The sequence below is a fragment of the Cydia splendana genome, chromosome Z (genome assembly GCF_910591565.1).
Source record: "Cydia splendana chromosome Z, ilCydSple1.2, whole genome shotgun sequence".
In the NCBI taxonomy this organism is placed as follows: domain Eukaryota; kingdom Metazoa; phylum Arthropoda; class Insecta; order Lepidoptera; family Tortricidae; genus Cydia; species Cydia splendana.
The window spans coordinates 28,912,588-28,929,839 of record NC_085987.1 but is presented as its reverse complement, the minus strand read 5'-3'; the positions used below and the strand labels follow the sequence as shown (position 1 = coordinate 28,929,839).

At 38.6% G+C, this 17,252-nt stretch overlaps 3 protein-coding genes across 9 annotated transcripts in view; 1 reads left to right on the top strand and 2 right to left on the bottom strand.

Annotated features, from left to right (window-relative positions):
• Positions 1-13,260, bottom strand: part of LOC134804501 (sensory neuron membrane protein 2) — a 30,915-nt gene extending 17,655 nt beyond the window's left edge. Inside the window, exons 1-4 of the mRNA XM_063777550.1 lie at positions 13,119-13,260; positions 11,972-12,129; positions 10,705-10,846; positions 2,811-3,071 (exon numbers count right to left, since the gene is read on the bottom strand). Coding sequence (XP_063633620.1) covers positions 2,811-3,071; positions 10,705-10,846; positions 11,972-12,129; positions 13,119-13,235 — 678 coding nt within the window. The 5' untranslated portion in view covers positions 13,236-13,260. The remainder of the gene's footprint in view (positions 1-2,810; positions 3,072-10,704; positions 10,847-11,971; positions 12,130-13,118) is intronic.
• LOC134804747 (protein AF-10) overlaps positions 1-17,252 on the bottom strand; it is a 453,368-nt gene that overhangs the window by 355,262 nt on the left and 80,854 nt on the right. The window lies entirely within an intron of this gene.
• The window catches only part of LOC134804897 (ADP-ribosylation factor-like protein 5B), a 288,633-nt gene that overhangs the window by 268,534 nt on the left and 2,847 nt on the right, over positions 1-17,252 (top strand). The window lies entirely within an intron of this gene.

Genomic DNA, 17,252 nt, shown 5'->3' with positions numbered 1-17,252 from the left:
AAAATCCGGGCAAGTGCGAGTCGGACTCGCGCACGAAGGGTTCCGTACCATAATGCAAAAAAACAAAAACAAAAAAAAAGCAAAAAAAACGGTCACCCATCCAAGTACTGACCACTCCCGCCGTTGCTTAACTTTGGTCAAAAATCACGTTTGTTGTATGGGAGCCCCATTTAAATCTTTATTTTATTCTGTTTTTAGTATTTGTTGTTATAGCGGCAACAGAAATACATCATCTGTGAAAATTTCAACTGTCTAGCTATCACGGTTCGTGAGATACAGCCTGGTGACAGACGGACGGACGGACGGACGGACGGACGGACGGACGGACGGACGGACGGACGGACAGCGAAGTCTTAGTAATAGGGTCCCGATTTACCCTTTGGGTACGGAACCCTAAAAACAGAATAATTATTCTAGAAGTGGGGCTATTCTAACTAAGGTTTTATTCAATTAAAATGTTATTCAGAATTAAGTTAATTTTTTATATTAACATAATTCTGACAATTGGTTTAATTTTGTAAGTTGATTTTCACCCTTCTATTTTAAAGTCGGATTGATTTGATATTTGTTACTATAGTTTAGGTATAGTACACATTGAAGAGTTCCGCTATACACTATCTAGTTCTATCATCCGATGAGGGTGCTTAGCCAACATGCCAAACGTTGACGCTCCGTAGAGTTGCGCAACGAAACGCTATCTTTGTCTCTCTATCGCACTAATATGTAAGAGTGATAGAGAAAGAAAGCGTTTCGTTGTTGGAGCCCAAGCGATTGGCATGTTGGCTAGGCCCCCAGAACAGCTAAATTTACCTAGTGATTTGGTTACAAAAATAAAAACAAAAATTGGCATCTTGGCTAGGCACATTGGGAGCATAGCCAACGTGCCAAACGTTTGCGCTACGACAACGAAACGCTATCTTTGTCAAGAGTGATAGAGACAGAAAGCGCTTCGATGTTGGAGTGCAAGCGATTGGCATGTTGGCTAGGCCCCCAGAACAGCTAAATTTACCTAGTGATTTGGTTATAAAAATAAAAACAAAAATTGGCATCTTGGCTAGGCACATTGGGAGCATAGCCAACATGCCAAACGTTTGCGCTACGACAACGAAACGCTATCTTTGTCAAGAGTGATAGAGACAGAAAGCGCTTCGATGTTGGAGTGCAAGCGATTGGCATGTTGGCTAGGCCTCCAGAACAGCTAAATTTACCTAATGATTTGGTTATTAAAATAAAAACAAAAATTGTCATCTTGGCCAGGCACCTTGGGTTCGTAGCCAATATGCCAATCGTTTGCGCTACGACAACGAAACGCTATCTCTGTCTCTCTATTGCACTAATATGTAAGAGTGATAGAGACAGAAAGCGCTTCGTTGTTGGAGCGTAAGCGATTGGCATGTTGACTAGGGCCCCAGAACGGTTAAATTTACCTGATGATTTGATTAATAAAATAAAAATTGGCATCTTGGCTAGGCACCTTGAATGCGTAGCCAACATGCCAATGGTTTGTGCTACGTCAACGAAACGCTACCTCCGTCTCTCTATCGCACTAATATGTAAGAGTGATAGAGACAAAGCGCTTCGTTATCGGAGCGCAAACCCCTAGGCCCCTAGACCAGCTAAATTGAACCTAATGATTTGGTTAGTAAATTAAAAATAATACGGTTACTGAAACTATGCGTTATGCGACAGTCAATTTGTAAGATTTTATTCCATAAAATAGGTATAAATTAGACAAGAGACTAACTACTATTACATCTACCTAACTATACGTTATTAGTACCTATACGGTACCCGGACTACATTTTTATTCGTGGAATATTATTTCGATTAAAAATCATGATTATATTTATTTGATTAAGAATAAGTTATTCTCATTAAATTTTTTCTCATACTAATTATTCCCGACTAAAATTATTTGAATATTTTTGACGGGAATAAAATCGAGATGATTTTATTCCTACGAATTCTTATTCATATAATGATTTTATTCTTGAATGCCCAACACTGCGGCTGCGCCTCGTCGCTGGCACTTTGCAATCTACTGTGTTAACTTTGGAAAACTCGCTGACACTTGCATTGAGGGATCGCGGGTACCTCACCGTGAAGGTTTTGTTTTAATTGGGGTATTTTCATCAGTTTATTTAGGTACGGTATACTCGACTCTTTAGATATGCCTACAGAAAAAAATCGAATGGTGTAAGGTCTGGGCTTTTTGGAGGGTAGAAGGATGTTGCCTTTGCGGGATATCAATTTGTTGGGAAACTTTTTTTGACTGCCAGTAAACTCATGTTCGACATATGGCATAGTGCCCCATCTTGTTGCAGCTATGGCCTCCTGTTATATCCTTTAAATTCATGCAATTGTGAAACCAAAACTCTCACGTCATCTTCACGTATTCCACTGAATTTGCAGTAACGTTATTTCCTTCATTATTTTCAACTTTAGCCTAGACCTTTACACCTTGTGATTTTTTCTGTGGGGATGTCCGAAGAGTCAAGTGTACCTTAGTAAACTGATGACAATACCCCAAATTAAAATAAAACATTGACGATGAGATAGCCATGATCCCCCCCAGCAGCAAGTTTTTCAAAATGTATGTAGTCGGTTTCCAACGACGAGTCGGATATGATGTAATTCAATCAATCTGCATTAAAATATTCATCTCCAAAAAAATAGCATCAAATATTTGTCAGAAAGGATAATGAAATTAAGAATATCTTGTATAGTTTTATTTATGTCAATGTTTCAAAAGTGCAAAATTTTTTGGCCCACCCTGTATATGGCGTATGCGCAAGAGATTGTGAACTCACGTAGTTGAAGACTGAGAAGGTCACCGAGCCGTCAGGTTGCACGTCCATGTTGCGGTTCTCACCGGCGAGGCTGCGGATCTGGCTGCAGGCCACGCCTCCCACCAGCCCCGGGTTGGTGCACAGCGCCAGCCCGTCCAGGAATAGCGAGCCGATGCGCATCGATGCCACCGGCGTGTTCAGCTCGCCGAACACGCCGTTCAGCGCTAGACTCATCAAGCCCAATAGCTCTGGATACTCCACTTCTACGACGTGTAGTACAGCCTGATTCATACATTGATTACATTTACAACCCATTAAAGTAAAATACCTACTTCGCATAGGGTAGTGTAGGGTAGGGTTTAGGATCGAAGTGGCCATTGTAGTAGGTTTACTCGTACTTGTAAGGTATGTGCTAGTATTGAACTGAACACGGGTAGCAGAGCGGTAAAACGTGCAGATTCAAACCAGAGGTCATTGACTTGCAGCCGCGCAAAACTCATTGCGATATTGACACATTCCCAAGCAATAAAAACGGGTCACTTTGTATGGAGCGTTTATAAATAAAGAGAGAGGTATATGTGTTTATAAAGAGAGTCATTAAAAATAACCGTTCTCATGTTGGTCGTGCATGTAGTATGGGTGTTATTCGGCGAATGAAAAACATTGTACCTATCCTAATGAAGCTTTGTTTGTCTTGGCTGGAGGGTCGAATAACAGCAGCTGTTTTGGTGCCTGCATTAAAACACAGGGATTATGTTGCCAAGTAAGTACCTACACAATTTAGATACCTATTCATATTCTTAGCCAATTTTTATGAAATTCTAAGAAAGGTAGATAACGTAGAAGCCTACGGGATGGACATTGGCCGCTTTTATTATTTTAAATTAGCGACTTGCCCCGGCTTTGCACGGGTAAAAAAATAAACCATAACAAATTATACACATAAATCTTCCTTAAGAATCACTCTTTTGATAGGTGAAAACCGCATGAAAATTCGTTAGTAGTTTTTGAGTTTATCGCGAACATACAGACAGTCAGACGCGGCGGGGTATTTTTTTTATAAGGTACAGTGATAATCGATAGATAATTTTCGAAACCCTCGAGTGCGAAGCCACGGCTACAGCTAGTCTATCAATGATAAGTATTTGAACTTTCTGTCAAACAGAAAAGCATTTAAATATGGTGGATTATTTACAGTGGAATCCGTTTATTATGACTCCGCATATATATACTGACCAACCGCTTACTATGACGTAATTACTGTGCGAAGTTTGGTTTTCATATAAAATCTTTGTGACAAATTCGGATAAGATGACTTCGCTTATAGTGACAAACCGCTTACTATGACGTATCAATCCTATTTTCATGAAATTATGTCCGGTTATACTGACACATTTCACACATTTGCTGGTTTTCGTGGCCGTCCCCAGCACGTATTTCCCTGCGAGGACGTTTGGTGCGTGCGACGTGCGTGGCGTTTAAGTTATTTTAGTTTTGATTCTCGGTGACAAGTTAATAATTGGTACATGGTTAATAAAACATCATCTCTCACAACGGAATTTGAGATAAATTTGGAAAAATTAACAAAAATAAGAAGTTAATCAACTATGCTTTATATGACATCCGCTTAGTATGACGTATTTGTCACTTCCCTTCGATGTCATTATAAGCGGATTCTACTGTATTTTCGATTAAATACGTCCTATTGCGAAGTTTTCGTCTTTCTACAATTCAGTATTATCTGTAGGTACACCCGAAAACGAACTATAGTATTTTCCAAATAGCTTGGGTACGGTGACAGCTGTCATCTCGGTAGGTACCTACATTTTTGAGTTTTAAGGTTATAAAGTGTATGGATATAACGGCTGTCACTGTACCCAAGCTATGTGGAAAATACTATAATTTAGTATTTTACGCAGCCTACGCAGGGTCACTACACTCGCTATCAAGTAATTAAGGATTGTTTATTTCTTTTAATTTATTATCTAAAAGTAAACACATTTATCGCATTATAAATACCTAAGCATTTACGTATCTGATATCTTGTCAGGCTAACTGTCACCTGGGAGCTTATTAAATCTAGTTGATATACGTGTACGTGTACGTCAATAAGGGTCGGTTGCACCAAACTGTTCGTATCGTTAAAGAGATCGCTAAATTTTTATGTATGGAAAGTTTCATAGTAAAGCGCCGGGGCGCGCCGGCTGACGTTGATCAGTTTGTCAAATGTGGTTGGTGCAACTGGCCCTAATTGTACATAAGGTCCACTCGGCCAATTCCGAAATTCGGGATATTCCGAAAATTACTAATATCTACTAAATGCGGCTTACTTATACTTAGTAGGTATTAATATGTTTATTTTTAAGTATCACTTGACAGCAAGCGCTTTTAGTATTGTAGCGATTCACAAACAGACTACCTACCTCAGCTGCTGCCTTACCAATGAGCTTCTTGTAAAATATCATTCGATATATGTCAGTCAGGAGTATGTGAAGGGTCATTCTCAAAGAAATATGTCTGCGGTCTAATTGCCGCGCGCGACCCAAGCAATATGTATGAATAGAAGCGTGCCAATTGGACGCAACCACACACATGTTCTCAGAGAATGATCCTGAAGGGTAACCGTATCTTATGTTACCTGTTTGTCTAAGTAAGTACACAAGTTTTATCGATCGATCAATCAATCACATAACTATGTTACTGATAAGATGAAATAGGCACTTAGCATACTTACCTAATTAGGGATTTATCTTGTTAATCGTATTATTTTTTTAAGTATTTTAAAACTCGGCGGTAAAATTAATTAAACAAGGACTCGATATCTTAATGTCTCCTATTCCGTTGTTTTGTACCTGGCAAAACGTTGTGAATCCGGACACGGTCGAGTCGGACCATTGACAGTAAGAGTGGTAGCTCCATACATCAGTTTTCTTACCAAAACGCGCGTTATTTCGTAGTCGACATCTAACGTCAAGCAGTGGAACTATCAGTACCGCTACTTGATACCAGATGTCACAAGTGTCACTACTGACGTAAAATGTACTACTAAAACAATTTATTACAACTAAGTAATATTATAAGCAGAAGGGGTTGAAAATAGACTTCCAGTTAATTCGGTTATAATATTAGCTGAAAATTGTTGGGCATTAGAATTTTCGTTTGCCGAGACATCTATTGTCAACTAGCAGTACTGATAAATTCCGCTACATGACGCTAGATGTCAACTACGAAATAATGCGCGATTTGGTAAGAAAACTGATGTATGGAGTTACCACTCTTTCTTTACTTATATTACTCTACCAGTCGAACCAAGCTGACTCTGCATGCCATTTGCACTGACAAAGTGTGGAAATGTCTACATAAATATCAAATATTTATGAAAATGTGATGTTTACAGATGTACATAAGGTTCACTCGGCTAATTCCGAAATTCGGGATATTCCGAAAATTACTAATATCTACTAAATGCGGCTACATTATTTGCTCTGGCAACACTCCCTATGACGTTCAAGTATCAGTATCTCCCTCCCCGCGTCCGTTTGCTAGGGACGCTAGCGACGAAACTACGCGTGTGGCGCATCAGATTAGTGAGCGAGTGAAAATTCCCGGTTTTTTGACATTCGGAATTAGACGACCATCTCTAACTCTGTAATTTGTTGAGTAAATGAATTGACTGCTTTTGTGTTTAAGAGATTTTCGTTTTCTAGCCATTTTAAATAGGCTCAAACTATTCTAGCTTGAATTTTATTACATTTTCAGATTTACCCGAAGTGGGGAATTCCGAGTGTCACAAAGTGTTCCGGAATTACCCGACCTTGTTTTCTCAAAGTGACCGCCAGTGGTTCTCAAACAATCAAAATTAAGTTCTTTTGTTATTCGGATATAACGATTATAAAATATTTATATTTGCCTTCAGGTCCGTTCGGTGAATTGGTGAATTTCAACGAAACACTTACTTACTTGGAAAATGTGGATTTTTAGTAAGTAGGTACATTATCATAAGTCGACCCCTAGGAAACTATTGATACTGGATAGGAATGAAATCGACGGGCATAAAAAAATAAAAGTTTTCACTTTCATACATATTGTATAAGAACGTTTTCCTCGATTCCTGGCATTTCAAGCTGGATTTTTTTTGTCCTCTTTGCATGTGTCATTAAAGTTTGAGTACCACAGATTCCTGATCGGGTAATTCCGAAATAAAAGCTTAACAAACACATGTATAAGTACCTACTCCTATAAGCCTAATCGAGTAAAAAGAGCAGGGAGGTAATTCCAATCAAACAAGTAATACGTACCTTATGCGACACACACATAAAACTCGTATTCAAGTGTATTCGGATTTACCCGAACCAATTCAAAATTGCACGTTTGCAACGAAAAAAAAAACTACATTTAAAAAGCTTGTATTTTAAAAATCTTACATTATTTATGAACAATTCTGTAATCGATTTTTAGGCTATACCATCTAGTAAGTAAGTTATTCACTATTTCCGTCTAAAAACTTTGCTATACTGACTGGTTCATGGAGACACATACACCTTATCAACTAGTGCAAAAATAGTTAATTCGGAATTAGCCTAGTGCACAGTGCATAATTGTTTCCCATGGTATTTTCTCAGAAACGTTCGTATTGGTCGTGCTACTTCAGTCAACCTCAGTACTTTTTGTACCGAGACTGACTGGAATAGCAAGACACGTTCGTACGTTTCCGTGAAAATACGACGGAAAATAATTATACACTACATCTGTAGGGTACATTGACATTTCCACACTTGATTCAGTCAAAGTCGGTGCAGAGCATGGTATGTGGTTATAGCTCCAATGTACGACAACGAACACAATTTTTTTCGTGATTTAACACGGATTTCACCCAGGGAGTTGGCCCCATAGTAAAAGTTGCTTAGTATGACTATATACTCCGCCTGGTACTCCATTCCCGTCTTTTCTAGGTCACCTAACTGACACGGGCCTACGTCATCATGCGACAGCGCTATATGATAATATGCGATAGCGCTATATATAGCGGCCATGTTGTTGTGACGTAGGCCCGTGTCACTCTGGGAATGGAAGACCATGTTTTATTAGACTATGGTGCAGAGCTATCTTTAACGGACTATTATCGACTACATAGTTACAAGTGTTACAACATCTGACCTAGTAAATAAGTGAATTATGTAAGTATGTATAATAATTTCTAATTTTACAATCTATTGAGAATATGGAAGCATATAAGCATAATATTTTCGCAAAGCAAAATTGGGGATCATATTGCTAAAACTTGATATATGTACCTACAGGCAGTACAGATGCATAGGTACAAGTAATAAATACGGTTTTCGGATCCAATTTACATCAACCACTATAATAATTGGCAAATAACATAATATATGTACTAGGGTTCTAATGTCGGTTTTCAGTGTGCACGATTGTAATATTTTGTATGTACTTACTAATAACAAAATATAGCTGACGAATAAATAACTCAGGCGAATCGGAATACAGGGAGAATAAGATGAAACGGTTGATATACCTAATAACTTTATAAGTGCGATCATATCAATGCAATATTTCAAATATCAACGGATTATTTATCTTGATTCGATTCGCCTCGGTCTACCCTATGTAAACAATAAAGAGAAACGCAATTATATATCAATAGTGAAATAGTGAGTGAGATTTGTTAGAGTAACACCGATGACAACGTGATACTTAAATTTCGTTAGCCTTAATCTTTCCACACGGGATCAATAATGGCATTTGTTGACCTTCTTTCGCTTCGAATGGGTTAGACACATATTCACCTGAATATTTGCTTGACACGTACCAAAGAACAAAAAAAAAGTGAAATGTAGGTATAGGCAGGGCCGGATTAAGCATGTCGGGGCCCCTAGGCAGTGCGAGGCTCGGGGCCCCCTACAGTCAATTCTGCACACAGCATATTCAGTACAGGGAAATAAGTTTGAGTTTTTAATTTCAATCTTCAGGCGTCGGCCGAACCGATCCAAATCGAACGATGTCTTTTTCGCTCTTATTGCGTGGACATAAAGCTTTATTCTATCGGTTTTTGCGGATTCCGCGTCGCGTCAAGTGTGAGGAGAGCCCTTTAGGCTTAAGGCCAAATCCCAGTGGAATACCAAAGATATGAGCTTCAGCGTCACTTTCCTATCTATTTCTAATGGCAAAATTTAAGCGAGGCTAAAGGCTAAGCTCATCTAGTGCCGCAAAGTTGATTTTCTCAATAGTTAATATTTTGCGAGGCTGAACACCGATTGTCCGACCATAAGACCAAACGCCGAGCCACATGATTAGAATCAACCTAAAATAAAGAATTTCCATATTATGTTAAAATTACTAGAGCTAGACCAAGATAAGCCTGCAACAATTTTGATAGCACTCGCAGTGCAAATGTTATTTTAAACGTCAAAGCGAGCGCAGACCGGGTATTTCACAATTTGCGATATAGTTAAAAAATTTCGCGCTCGCTGCGCTCGCGATTATTTTCGATTCTTTACGATAGCATACGCAGTGCAAGTGTTATTTATACGTCATAATTTCGTAGAAGCTTTGACGTTTAAAATAACATTTGCACTGCGAGTGCTATCAAAATTGTACCCGGTTAGTTGTATCTTCATCTGGGCCTAAAAGTCCGAAGTGCCCCAGTGAGGCTAGCTTTCATGCGAAGTCAAAGCCGTGCTTCATCAGTTTTCAGGATAAATAGTTGAGCACAGACACAAACCAATGTCCATTTTATTAAAAAGCGAGACCGCAGGCCGAGCTTGGCGCAGCGAGGCCAAAGGCTAAGCTGAAGTAGAGGAGATGTGGAACACAAACCAATGGTAAATTGAGGTAAAAAGCGAAGTTGAAGGTCGAGCATTCCTATGAAAAACTGAGGACACGTTCGTCTTCTTTCTTTTTCTTTGTTACAATCAATAGTCCTCGTGATTCTGAGTCGAAATAACCCAAAAGTTGTCGGTTGTTCGAAAAAAGTGAACCATTTTTCCTGAATCCCTATTATTACAACTTTACAACAGGTACGCAAAATACGCCCCGTAAACTGTAACGTATTGGTATTGCTTCAATTTTATTACAGTATTTCATTAATTTAAAGAATGGATCGAAAAAAACAATAACAAAGCATACTCATTATTATAAGAATCAAAAATTTACTCATGTATTTTGATCCTATGGAACAAAATTTTATTTGTTGCGCGCTGAGCTGCCGAGGCCCCCTAGCCAAGGCGGGGCCCCTAGGCAGTTGCCTATTTTGACTTAGGGTTAATCCGGCCCTGGGTATAGGTATAACTTATACGGAATATTTTTTCAGCCCTTATCCAAATTTTGTGAGGTGAATCTACATATTCATACTGAGCAACTTCTACTAAGGGTCCGGCCCCGAAAATGCAAAAATGAAAATATGTGGTTATAGCTCCAATGTACGACAACGAACACAATTTTTTTCGTGATTTAACACGGATTTCACCCAGGGAGTTGGCCCCATAGTAAAAGTTGCTTAGTATGACTTATTTATAAATATTCACCTCGCAAAATGTAGCTAAGTGTTGAAAAAACCACGAAAAAAAAAACAAATAGTCTTCATTGCACAACAGTAACAAAAGAAACAGTACCTACAAACAAATCAAATTATGGTAGAGAGTAGGTAAGTCTTATCGCTTAAGAGCAATCTCTTCGAGACAAACTTTATACACACAAACACTCTGTAAGTAAATATACATTTGTATTAAACACCCCGAATACTATAGTTCATAATGGAGCACGTAGTGTGCAAAATTATACATCTCAGGCAAACGCTGGTCAGCGGTCGGCAAGCAATAGAAATAAAATTAATAATCAAATAAACAGATTATCTATCTATCTATCAAGTAGGCAGGGTAAAATTGAAATAATGGCTTACATTGTACGCTACATTAGCGGTCGTGATGATATCGTCCTCGGTGTGCGGGAACGAGCCCTCAGTGTCAAACTCGAAGCGGTCTCTGAACCTATACGTCAGCGTCTTCTCATCAGAGTCCAGCAGCTCCCGGATTTGATATAACCTACAGACATAAGCAGGTTCAGAAAAGGATCTAATTACTCTGCACGCTTTACTGTGTACATACAGTCTAAATACCTAAGTATTTTGTAAATATAAATTTATATTACAAACCTTTACTTGTGTATTACTCGAAAAAATTATATTAATCGCAGCATATGTATAATTGTATTTGAGAGACCGTGTGCCAATACTTATGTACTTCCACAAGAATCGCAGCATATTGCCCGGTTCAATTGGGGACGTTGCACCTTTGGGGAATTTTAAGTACCTATAAACCGGTACCCACAGCTGTACATCGACACGAAAAAATTGACATTAATTTATGCCTATAGATATAAGTAAGCAATTGAAGTTATTTGAGATGAAAGTTTGTTTGGTCAATTTTTTCGTTATACGTACTCATATTTATAATATAATCACATATTACAGGTCAAAATTGAAATTAAATTAGATAAATTAAGTTACAATTATTATAAGGTACAGTTTTGGTTGGTACACCTAAATAAGTATGTCAAGTATTATTACAATTGTGAGGATAGTGTTAATTAGATTTGTTTCATAAAATTATTATTTAAAATGTCAACTGGATTGTAAATAATAAAAGTCACTTAGACTGTAAAAGGCGTGCGAGAGGAGCCATTTCTTTAGTTGGCGCGTGAATGAGTTGATAGATTTGATCGTGGTGATGTCCTGCGGTAACTTGTTATACACTTTGGGGCCCAGTACGTGCATGGTTTTGGAGTATGCAGACGTAGCGCATTTAACAAAACACGTTGTATTTACTAGTGTACGAGTAGGTAGGTACATTTCATTCGAAAGCGTGACGTGACGTATAAACGGACGTACCTACGCGTTTTTAAGTGTCATTTTGTTTGGGATTTTGAGTTTCCAAAACGTTCCACTTGGCGCGCTTTTCATAATCCAATACAAAAATAGACAACACGCTATCGATTGAAATTTACACTAGGGGTTCCGAACTTTACTATTTAATAGATAGTCTGTTGATATGTTGTTAAATTATAATGGTTTCTGAGACGTTGATTAAATCGACTGTTGGGAATGCCCTCATCCCACAGTGGCCTACCTAGCTAAAATGCAATATTTTAACGATGTTTCGTGCACTTACTTGTATATATAAGGTCCTACTTCCTCTACAACAGGAATAGCTCCGTTTAGCACCTCATCTGGGTTTGTGAGGTTGAATGCTTTTATACTAAAGTTCATGGCGAATGGAATGTCTGTAAATCTTTCCAGGTTTAGTGACCCGTCAGCCAGGGCTATCTCCTGAAACATGTGTTTGCGTTAATAGACAGTAACAACGATGGGCTATTAAGAAGCATTTTTAGCTTTTTGGGATTTCGGGATTCGGATCTTTCAATACCTACTTATTAATTTAGACGGTACGACGACGATGCGAATTCGTGCACCGAGCCTTTTACTACAAATAAATATTACCGCTGTAAGAAGTGCTTTAAAACAGTATACAACGATTGTAACTGTCTATCACTGGTCTAACAAATCAGTAAGTATAAGAAAACGTCCAAAAATTTCACAATGCAGAGTTGACTTTGAACTGCCCTAGATTTGAAAACGACTGAATGGATTCTTCCAAAAGTGACTGGTTTTGAATATCCTCTACTTATATATACTTAAAGTTAAGAATAATTAACTATTTGGATAATTACCTGTTACATTTTTGTTTTTGTTTTTTACATAGGTATACATTTATTATTCCAAATAGTGGAGTTGTGACGTTGTGAGTAGGTATAACTCGCGTCGAATTATGGTCCCTACGACATAATTATTACAGTTAATCTTTATATGGAGTAGCTGTGCACGTAGAATGTTTATAGCCGTTTTTTGGAAGAGTAGCACATTTTTAACATAAAAATGTTATCAGATCGTTTTCGTGGGCGAGTGTAATTCGGCTAGATTTACAAAAGTTACAAAGATATACGGAAGGTAGTGGTATTAAAAGATGAAGGAGCTTGCGGAGCATCGTAGCTGGGTACCTACTAAATTTGGAAAATCAGTTGGTAACCTTTTTTGGAAAATTGAAAATGGCAGGAGAAAAAATACCGTTAAAAACAAATTCTGTTGAATTTTAAAGCCGTAACAGACTACCCCACCGCACCGCAACCTTAAAACGGACGCAGCTATAAGTTAGAGCGAGGAAGAGACATTTTTGACCGCGCCAAGGCCGCGTTGCGGTGCGGTAGTCTGTTACGACTTTAACGCTTGTCATAGTTTTACATTGCAATTTAGGTACTCACGTTTGAGATTATGCCGTCTATAATACCATCCACAAGTCCATAACCTACTATAGTAGAGCCAAGGAGGAGCGCCGCCCCAAGTACGGCAGTGGAGACCCCACAAGCAAAGCTACACATTTTTTCCTAGAGATGCTAAATTAAAAAATAACTACAAATTTCGGGCACCTCAGGATCTATTGCAATCAGTCCGCATTCGTGGGGCCAACTCGATTGACTGTTATTATTTTTGATTGGCATTGTATTAGATTGATAACGATAAATAGAGTAATAATTAGGGTTCAGTTGTAAGATTAATTACGATTATTCACCATGACATATGTAGTTTATAACCGACTTAAATCAAGGAGCAGATATTAGATTCCGACCACTGTACGTTTGCACTGAATTTAGTGTCCGACCGAAGTTTCCATTTAGGTTACGGCTGAAGCTATAGAGTGGGTACAGAAACACAAGCCTTATTGAGCTTACTGTGGTATTTAGTCAATCTGTATAATGTCCTATAATATTTATGTATAGGTACTTATTTTATGTAGGTATTTATATATAAGGGTCATTCTCGCATTTCGTGCAAATCGGTATTATTTGCAATTTACCAAAAATGTGTTGGTGTTTTCGAATACCTGTCAATGCAAGGTTGTAACATAGGACCTAAAGTATATGGGCCCGCCATGAACAATTCTAAAAAGGTGGTTATTTTCTTTATATTTACAATTAACCCCCACTATTTTCATTCCTCTCTGCACGTATCGCGTGAAGCTATACTTTGACCTCCATTTGAACCTTAAGATACTAAAAATAGAAAACTTCTTTTTGGTTCAGTAAACAAGTAATTTAGTTATGTTTTATATCGTATAATATTATACTCTAAGAAATTAACAATAAAACTATACAGCCTTATAAGTGTATGGTCCAAGCATTTTCTTCATTACCGACGCGAGAAATGGATTCGCTATATTTTGCTATATAGCGAGGGTATATAGCACTTCCCGCGGATACAACACATTGTTCGTCAGTCAGTTGGCCGCGTGCTACCACAGCGGTCGTCCGTATGTTACTTTTGACGAAAATACCTACGTTCTCTCGTGTCGGGAAGGAGTGTGGTTCAGATAAATCTTCATCGCCATCTAGTGATTTATACAGTAAGTACCAATTGTACATTATTAACATTATACCTAATTGATGTGTTTTAGGGTTGCCTTTCGGGTGGCTTATTCTGCGAAATCAAGGTCTGATATCAACCGACCTAGGCGACGAAAACTTCCAAAACTTCATTCATATCTGTTTCATTCATTTCTTTTCCTTCCAATTTTGCCAGGGAAGGTAATGAACGAATTTAGAAGGTAATGATAATGTATTAGAGGCAGTGCATTTAATGGAAAGAGGGTTAAGTTATTATAAATAGTATGTTGGTATAAGCATTTAAAACTGTATGTAATAATATATAGGGGAGCCCAACTGGTGATTTATGGATCTAACTAAAGCGCAGTAGATTAACATAACCTGCCGCTCTACATATAATACCAGACCGCACTCAAGGACTGTGCTGAGAAATTTGACACGTTACTAAGAGACTAAGTGAGTTGGAATTGGAATCATCAGGTACCTGTCGACGATAAGGTAGAGAACGGGGCAAATGTTTGGAATAAAAGGCAGAAACTACATGAACATAAACACAGGCCGATAAGTAATAATAGTGCCTCCGCTGTCAAAAGCGACAATTCCCAACCCGTGCGTGATAAATCTCAGAAAACTGATACCAGCAGTAAAAAACGGTGTAAACCTCTCAGGGCGATGGAGCATCGCAAGTTCATCCATCTGTGGAATATAGCTTGACAATCGGAGGACATACGGGCATATCTGCTGTTATTCATGGTGCACTGTCGACGAACTTAAGCTCAAAGGGGACTCCAAGACTTTCAAAATAGGAGTACCCTCGACAATGTATGAATCCTGTTTATTTCCAACTATGTAGCCCGATAATCGTGGTCATTTCGTAAATCCAACGTCAATGGGAGTCAGACAAAAACCAACCAGTAATACTTAGTTCGGAATCCTGATTCGAAACCTTCACTGGATCTAATTCACCAAAATGTAAGGGGTCTTAACACCAAAGTAAGTTTTTCGGGCTTCTATGCTGTTGGTCCAGACTACGTAGGTACCTGCATATATCTTAAAGGGGTGTTTAGAGCATTAGAATGGTCCAATACACTTCATGCTTAATCTGGTACATACTCTCCACAAGTACATATCCTCACCATTGGAAGATTTCACGGGTAAGACCGATCCCAAAGTCAAGGTATTCTTTTCGTTTAGCTTTAGCAAAGCTGTTTGAGTCCATACTCCATGGCACGTTGTCGAAACAAGTGAAACCATTATTCCTGTGCAACACTCCGCATGGTTTCAGAGCGAAACGGTCTGTGGAAACTAACCTGACCTTGGTTTACACCATCTCAGAGCATCTGGATATGGGTATCCTGGTAGACGTCCTGTATTATGATTTCCGAAAAGCCTTCAACCGTATGGATAACGATGTATTCCTACACAAACTAGACGCTATTGGGTTCAATCCACATTTGCTTAACATTTTTGCCAGTTATCTGCGTGATCAACCGCAGTACGCAACGACCAGCATGGCCACTTCGTACCAGATCCGTACCATACTCGTTCTGGTGACAGCCAAGATTCAATCTTGGGGCCTTTCCTATTTGGAATAATGGTCAATGACCTGCTCTCGGTTATCCATAACGCTCGTTGTCTACTCTACGCCGACGATCTTAAATTGGTATATTGAGTTAAGAAGGAGGAGGATTGTAAGTTGCTGCAGGAGGATGTTTCATCTCTGTTCCAATGGAGTCGGGATAACAAACTGACTTTCAATGCGGCTAAGTGTCAAGTGTGTAGTTTTAATCGAGCCCTATTTCCTACACATGCTCAATATTTTCTTGGACCTGAGCCAATAGACTCTTGGGTCAATAGACTCTTGTAATAACAAGAGTCGTCTCAGTAAAGGATCTTGCGGTCATATTCGATACGCGGCTAACATTTCACGACAACATCAAAGCACTTGCCACTGTAGATTCAGTAGATTAGGCTTTGTCACTCGCAACGTCAGAGAATTCCATTTCCCTTGCCCCATAAAAGTTTTTTACAATGTTCTGGTCAGAAGCAAGTTGGAGGCGTCCTGGATAGCCTGGATCCCTTACGAGTCAACGTACATTCTACTATTGGAAAAGGTCCAAAAGAATTTCCTTAGGATGTATGACCAAAAAATATTTATTTTAGGAACCCTGGGCTTCATGTTTTTGGAGGTGAGGCACAACTTAAGCCTACTACTTTTAGCTTGTTGGGCTTTTCGTGGAGACTCTGACTGCCTTGAACTAGTAGAGAGGCTTGTAAGACTTTTTGTACCGGACATTAGAAATATAACCCTTGCTTGAGATTTTGCGAGTTTATGGAGCTGCGGTGGATGGATTGGCAGTCGAGTGTATTTGGATGTTAATTTTAAATTAAAGTATGTAGTTTCTCAGTGTGTTGGTGATAAGACTGATGTAGTGCTTTGTAAACATTAAATAAATAAACAATACGAAATACGTCTTCAATTACGTAAATTGTGCTTGACAATCGCTACAAGCTAGGTGGTAAATCATAAGTCGCGAATGTCAAGCCGGAATATTTGTTAAGTCGGCTTGATCGTCTGCACAGCGCTTGAGACACGTGATTTTAATGTTGTTAATTATATTAATGGTGTTAATTTTCGTTAAATAAAGTTTTTTTATTGCGATTTCATAAGTTTGTTTCATTACCGTCCACTGATAAAATTACCATCCATGCCCATTTCATTACCAGCGCGTAGTTCATTACCACCAGTCTTATTAAATGAAAAGTAATAAGGTTACGAAGGTGCCTTTAGCATAAAAGTGTCAATAAATGAATCCACAATGCATGAAAACCCAAAAATTTACCATTTAAAAGAAAATTTACAAATCGAGAGAACATCACCGATTTGCACGAAATGAGAGAACGACCCATAAATGCTAAATTGCAGCTTTCTAGCACTAATCATTATGGAGCAAAGGCTCAGACAAACAGACGGACGGACATGGCGAAACGATAAGAGTTCCCAGTTGACTACGG